Genomic DNA, 7,679 nt, shown 5'->3' with positions numbered 1-7,679 from the left:
TGATGTTCCTTAAGTTAAATGAAAGGCACTGCACATTTCATACACAGTAACAAAAATTAAAGAGTGAAGAAAAAAAGAAAAAAAAAACAACTTAAAATGTCAAACGGCAACAATACTTTGATGCTGGAAAGTAGTGAGCAATAAAAATCTCTGAATGCAGTAGCAGATCTCATCATAATCCTGGCAATTCCACGATCACACAATCCAGTATTACAGCTTACTTACCTTCTGTTCAGTTGGGCTTTGTTCAGGGGGATATAAGCATACGGATCCGGCTTTCCTTTTCTCTTCACATCTCCCCTGCCTTTCTGTTAAAAGTGAAAAGTTTATTTTTAGTGTTACTTGCCAACAATGCCTCAACACATTCTTCACACTTTGAAAGCCAAAAGTTAACGTAAACCACTGTAACTTACAACTTCAAAAAATGAATTTTCTTTAAACACTTGACTACAGCCATGGGCCCAGAATACACTGAATTCTAAGAAATGTAAACTACCACTGAACAAACCTCTTCAGCCACCTTTCAACCCAAGTCTCTCCAGTTTCCATTAGTTATGTTCATGTGGAATGGAGAATAGCAGTTGTGGTGCCCTTGCATAAAGATGGCCCCTCTAAGGATACTGGGAATTGCAGGTCTATTGGTCTCATTAGTATTACTTGCAAGGCTTTGAAGCATATTATTGCTAAACGAATAAACAATGATATGGGTGACATATCCCTGGATACACATCAGGTCAGCTTTGTAAAAGGCAAATCATGTTGGCTCAACCTGGTTTAGTTCTTTGAAAGGGTTACGGAGGCCACGGATAAGGGGCATTCAGTTCACACACACATACTGGTATCCACACCTCGCTACAGCCTTTTGACACTACTCCCCGTACTGGGATTATTGACATATTCTTCAAACTCAACATTAACCCTTACATACTTGGGCTGGGTTGGTAATGGATTGTCAGAACCATTACCATTAAGGTCAGAGGTATTTGCTCTAGACAGAAAAATGTCACTACTGATGCTCCACAAAAGGTTGTCTTTGGTACCCTCTTCTTTGGTATACATTTATGTTAACTAAAAGCTGATATCAAAGGATTCTGGCTAACCAAGTTTGCTGATGACTGTAAACTGGGGGCAGTTATCAAATCCCAGTCTGATACTTAAATTCTCCAGCAAGGACTGGACCAAACAAATACATAGTGTAGTAGTCGCAGGCTTCCCCTTAACTGCAAGAGACACAACATACTTTCTTTTGGTAAATCTATCATAAAGCTTACCAGATAAAATTCTACTTAAATATGACACAGTCATCAAGGCCTTGGGTACATATACTGATAACAGACCCTCCTTTGACCACCATATCTCTGCGGTGGTTAGAAAATCCTACCTTGCACAGCTTATCCTTCATGACATCTCCTCAAGATCCAAAGAAATTAGTCTCGCTTCATTCATCCTTTATTAGGCCCATCACTGAATATAATGCACCCTTTCTGCATGTACTCACCAAGCACCTAAATCAGCTTAAGAGTCCTCAACCTTTCCTCATCAAAAAATCTCAAGTCTCAGTACCCTTAGTTACTCCAACAGACTAAAAGCCATCTTGTTTTACATCCACTTAGCTTTCCATTTTATGAATGACCCAGCACTCTGAACTCCTACACTTAAATAGAACAAATGGTAAAGCAAACACCCATTCTAGACACCTAAACCTTCTAGACACCTAAACCTATACTATCACATCAAGAAATCAAGATGGTGTGACTGAATTTACACAATGTATACTCCCATTTCGATAACGGTCTGCCTTTATACCCATCAAAGCAGAGAACTTCCCTAGCAACCTTTGAAACCAGTCTGGATGACTGGAAGTGTGACCACAAATTTTCACCAGGAATATGTAGAAAAAGTTGACTTAATGGGGGAACTGCTAGTTTCCCACCAGGAATGGGTGATGTGGCTGAGCTTCTTGATGGTCTCTTTTGGCCATACGCTTACTAAAGATCTACAAACAGAAAATTCTGAAGAAATCCAGTCTATAAACAATAAGGGAAGAAAAGCAACACCTAGAAGGTGATCAGTTTCAGACCTTTCCAAATTTAATCTCCTGAAGATCAAAAGTTATGGTAGGCATCTACATAACTAGTATCAAAGGAAATTACTAGGCTAATGGCCCTAGGGCCCTCACAAGCCTAGCCAAGTTCTGGCCTTGTTTCTTTGATCAGCATCTATTACCCCTGTCCAAGAGAGACATACGTGGAATCCCCGGGGTGAAAAAAAAAAAAACAAATGCACAGATTTTCTGAAATGTAAAGTTCTCTTAGACAAAAATACCTTTTAACATCCAGGTTGTTCAAAATAACTTTCTCCAGGACTAGATTAATGGGCAGTTGAATTGAAAGACTCAAGAGTAAGCTACTTTAGAAAGTAAGTGATTAATTTGTTCATCAACCACTTGTATGAAAAAAGGAGCTCTGAAGTTCTTCTTACAAAGCAATGGCAAAGTACAGTTTTGTAAGTAAACTTTACTGTAACATTAGACATTCAAACAGATCACTGCTGCAGTAGCTTAGGCTATATGGGATGTATCCTGCCTTGGGATCAGACACCCAACCAGTTTCTAAAGCTTTACAGCATCTTCCACATGCTCCTATGTCTATTAGAGAAGGCGAGCCTATAGAAAAACACATGCACAGGTGCTAAAAAAATGTCAGAGCTTTGCTGCCCCTAAAACTATGGAAATTACAGCCTTGCCAACAGAGTATATGCTAGGGAACAACAATAATAATATTAATAATAGGAATGCCCCCACCCTGGCATAAACAAGAGAGAAGGAGGGAGGGTGTTTATACTGCAACAGTATGTTCAGCATTTCAGCACTTTTGCAAAAGCCTAAGCTCTATAGGACAAATAGAAACAGAGAGAAGGATGAAGGATCAGAGTCTAGGAGCCTGTAGAAAATGGTTCTGGCCCTAGAGACAAAGTCAGATTTTTAGTGTTTGATAAAATTATGAAAAAAAGACCAGCCTACGACTTCTTGAGTATTTCTAGAGTCCACCAAAAAGCAGCAGAAGTAGCAGGAGCCTTGGTAAAATGGATTCTGACCTTGTTTGAACTGAACAGCATGGAACAACCATTTTGAAACAGCCTGCTTTGATACTGACCATCCCTTTTTCTTAGTTTCACAGAAAATGAATTGATTAGAACTAATGAAGTCCTTTGTCATGTGAACACAGTATCAGTGTGAACTGTAGACCTCCACATTGTGCAGAATTCTCTCCTCTTATTTTTTGGTTCTGGAAAGAATACAGGTAGATGGAATATACTGATCCAATGTCAACCCTCAAACCAGTTTTGGTATAAAAGAAGGAATGGTTCTCAAAGATATCCTTATATTTATGAAAGGGGAAATAGGCTGAAGTTGCCCTAAAAGCTTGTAATTCACATATTCTTGCGAAAGTTAAAGCAGTGAAAAAGAAGTTATGTACTCACTATAACGTTCCATCTGAGTAGGTAACTTCATTTGTCAGCAACCTGTGGGTATCAGATCCGACCCCGGATCCGAGCCGGCAGCTTTCCAAGCTAGAGATCTGAGCTCCTAGCTCCTCCCCCTTACCCATAATACACTGCTACCTCCTTCCAGTCCTCAGTTCAAGTTTGCCCAAATATCAGCCAATACTAACACAAACACAAATCTGAACCTCCTAACCTGATACCTGCAAGGAATGGATCACTTAATCATCCATGGAACGAACTACAGGTTAGGGGGACGGGGGGGGGGGTCGGCTGCTGACAAATGAAGTTACCTACTCAGATGGAACGTTATGGTAAGTACATAACTTCTTTATCTGAAATAGTTAACTTTATTTGATCAGCAACCTGTGGGACAGAGTCCCCAGCTACTAAAAACTTGTGAGGTCCTCAAGGAAGAATATTTCGGAGCACTGCAGAGCCAAAGGCTGCCCTACCTCTGGATATCCAAATAAAAAGTAGCAGGACACTGCTGGAGTAAAAGCACTATAAAATACTTTATTATGCAAGAAGAGGTTAGCGCTTTCGGGATAAACCCTTCCTCAAACAATTATTTGGATTTACTATTGTTCTGAGTACGTTTGGACCTTAGCATAGCGTACTTATTCTCTTTTTGCTACCTCTGGATATCAGATCTAATTTTTAAAGAGAAAAAAAAGGTATGAGAGGAAGCCCAAGTAGCAGCCGAGCAGATGTCATCCAAGGGTACCCTTGACCAAAAGGAGGCAGAAGTAGCCATAGAACGGGTAGAATGAGGACGAACTCCTACGGGCTCAGGCCGACCAGAAATTTTGTATGTGAGTAGAATGCATTGGGATATCCACCTAGCTAGGGTCACCTTCGTTACAGGTTTGCCCAGAGATGACTTAGCAAAGGAGACAAAGAGCTGCTCCGATTTATGCGAGGCAGCAGTTCTATGCAAATAAAAACGCAATTGTCTGTGCACATCTAATGAATGAAGTCTGTACTCTCCTTTGTTCTGGTACTTAGGAAAGAAAACAGGTAGGTTGATGGATTGGTTAATGTTAGCCTCGGCAGCCACTTTGGGTAAAAAGGAGGGATTTGTCCTGAGGGATACTCCGTCCTTATGGAAGACAAGATACGGAGGTTTAGTATAAAGAACCTGAAGCTCAGACACCCTTCTAGCTGAGGTAATAGCTATCAAGAAGGCAGTTTTCCAAGACAAATACTTTAAGTCAACCGAAGCTGCAGGCTCAAAGGGGGGGGAGGCAGTAAGAGCCCGGAAGACTAAGGTTAGATCACACAGGAGAACCGCATTCTTGACTGGAGGTCTTAAAAGGAAGGTACCCTTCAAGAAGGTCTTACAGATCGTAGAGGAAGCTAAAGGACCAAGGTTGTCTCCTATGTGAAAGTGGGAGATGGCCTCCATTTGAACCTTCACAGTTGACTAACTGGCCCCCTGATGAAAGATGCGAGATAAGAACTCAAGTACCGTTGGAATAGGGGCCATAAAGGGGTCTAGATTCCTTTGCCCGGCACGGATAGAAAAATTTTTCCATTTACTGTTGTAAACTTTCCTGGTAGAAGGTTTATGTGCCGCCACCAGGAAGGATTTCACTGTGGACGAGATGCCGGGAGTCCTAGCCACTAATGGAACTGGATCAACCAAGCAGAAAACTTGAGGTCATCCAGGTTCGGAGTTTTCAATCCCAAAGGATGAGAAATCAGATCCGGAATGGGATCTAAGATCCAAGGAGGAGCCATGAGGTGAGACTGTAGGTATGGGAACCAAGTATGACGAGGCCAGAATGGGGCTATGAGGATAACTTTGCTCCCCAACCACCGAGTTTTCTGCAAGAATTTTGTCATTAACGGAAGAGAATAAGCATAAAGAAGACCGGATGGCCAAGCATGAACTACAGCGTCTCTGGGGGTCTCCCCCGGAGGGAGAATTAGGGCAAAAACCTTGCTGCACTTTGCGTTCGAAGGCGATGCGAACAGATCGCAGCAAGGTTGACCCCCATTTGAGGAAGATCTGTTTCACCACTAAGGGGTTCAGAGACCACTCGTGAGGTGAGAGGATAGTCCAACTCAGCTTGTCCACTAGAATGTTGGACCGACCTGGAATGTGCGTTGCTAGCAGAAAACAGTTGGTGGAAATCGCCCAACTCCCAGACTCTCATGGCCTCTCTGCAAAGGGGGTAAGACCTGGTTCCCCCGTTTGGTGATGTACCAGATGGCTGACATGTTGTCCTTCTGAATTGCAATAGTCCCTAGAGGAAGGAGGGCATGGAGTGCTTGCAACGCTAGACGCATCACCCTCATCTCCAGAACACCGATATGCAGAACGGTCTCTGTTGGGGTCCACGTGCCTTGGAGAGTTTTGCCCATGCAATGCCCCCCCCCACCCTAGGCAAGAAGTGTCCGTGGTCACCGTGGCTTGGGGTAGAGGCATCAAAAAGGGCCGTCCATCCCAAAGCTCTTGGGAATGAAGCCACCGAAGTAGAGATTCCCTGCAAACCCTGCTGAGGCGAATCGGGGAGTACAATGGATGTCGAAGGATGGACCACTGGACCTGTAAGGTCCATTGAAGAACCCTCATATTCAGGCGGGTTAGAGGTGAAAGGTTGATAGCCGCCGCCATAGACTCTAAACCCTCAGGACTAATTCCGCCCGTGGGGCTGGAGACTGTAGAAGGGCTAAGACATGGAGAGTTACATTGCGGAGTCTGTCCGATGTCAGGAAGGCCTTGGACTGCAGCGTGTCTATTCTGGCCCCTATGAAGTCCAGGACCTGAGCAGGTTGAAGGGACGATTTTTTGTAATTTATGGTGATCCCCAACTGATGGGCCAGACGCATGAAATAATCCCTGGTTGAGCATAGTAGATGCCTGGTGGGAGCGGCAAGGAGCCAGTCGTCCAGGTAAGGAAAGACCTGTAGTCCCTGAAGCCTCAGGTGGGCCACAACTGCCATTAATTTGGTGAACACCCTCTGGGGGCTGTGGTGAGGCCGAAGGGGAGGACCCTGAACTGATAATGACTGGCCCCTAACCGAAAGCGGAGAAACCTCCTGGATCGCCTGTTCATCAGAATGTGATAGTTATGCATCCTTGAGGTCTATGGAGCACATCCAGTCATTCTCCTGTAAGAGAGGTAGAATAGACTGAATGGTGACCATCCAGAATTTTTCCTTGGCAACAGATAGGCTCAATGCAGACAGGTCGAGAATTGGCCTTAAATCCCCCGTCTTTTTTGGCACCAAAAAGAACCTGGAGTAAATGTCTAATCTGGACTGGTCTGGGGGGAAGCACTGGATGGCTCTTTTTCTTAGCAGCTCTTTTATCTCTAAAGCTGCAGCCTCCCTCTGATCGGGTGGGACATCGGGGAGGCATCCCAATTGAGGGGGAGGATTCGCGAAGGGGATAGAATAACCTCTGGATATTATTCGGAGCATCCAGCAATCTGTTGTAATGGACTACCAATGTGCTGGGTGTTCCAAAAAACGCCCCCCCGACTGCCTCCAGAGAGGAGCAGTCGGGCAACCCCTCAGGGTTGCTGCGCGGGTCGATCAGAAAAGGGTTCCCTCGACCCGAAATTCTTCGGCCCCCCTCTGCCTCTGGGCCGGCGTCCACCTTGTCCTCCCCCTGCCTCTGAAGGATGAAGGGTCCGGAGCGAAACGGGATTGTTGAGATTTCCGGAACCACATCTTCTTTTGTCCTCTCTGGTTCCTGGAAAAGGATCTTTGAGGAGCCGAGAAGCGGATTCCGATGGCAGACGTCTTCCCGTCTTTCTCGCTCTGGAGTAGCGTATCGTGGACGGTCTTGCCAAACAAGGTAGAACCTTTAAAGGGAGTGTTCGCAAAGGATGCCTTGAAAGGTTCTGCAAAATCGCAAAGGCGGAGCCAGGCATGGCGCCGCAAGGCGATGCCTGCTCCACTGGCTCTAGCCGTTCCCTCCGACGCATGGGAGAGAAGCCACATACAAGTATTGGAAATTGACTTTAGAGTGGCCATTCGTGTCAAGAAGGTTCTTTTGTCCTCGGCCGACATGGACTCCGGGGGTGACCCAGCGTACTCTTTGATTAGGTCCCGCTGAAGTCGGATCACGTGTGCCAAGTAGTTCAGCGCCCTTCTGGAGAAGGTGGCTAAAGCGAACATCTGCTTTCCAATGCGGTCCATCGTCCGAGACTCCTTGTCGG

General features: G+C 44.9%; 1 protein-coding gene across 1 annotated transcript in view; it reads right to left on the bottom strand.

The window, feature by feature from the left end:
• Nucleotides 1-221: 221 nt before the first annotated feature.
• The window catches only part of RRP12 (ribosomal RNA processing 12 homolog), a 1,805,151-nt gene continuing 1,797,693 nt past the window's right edge, over nt 222-7,679 (bottom strand). Inside the window, exon 37 of the mRNA XM_044056239.1 lies at nt 222-308. Within this exon, the coding sequence (XP_043912174.1) occupies nt 222-308 (87 nt within the window). The remainder of the gene's footprint in view (nt 309-7,679) is intronic.

This window comes from Protopterus annectens, chromosome 14.part0, assembly GCF_019279795.1.
Source record: "Protopterus annectens isolate FY-2018-M chromosome 14.part0, PAN1.0, whole genome shotgun sequence".
Taxonomy (NCBI): domain Eukaryota; kingdom Metazoa; phylum Chordata; order Ceratodontiformes; family Protopteridae; genus Protopterus; species Protopterus annectens.
Note: the sequence above shows the minus strand (reverse complement) of the source record. Positions and strands in the feature narration are given on the sequence as shown.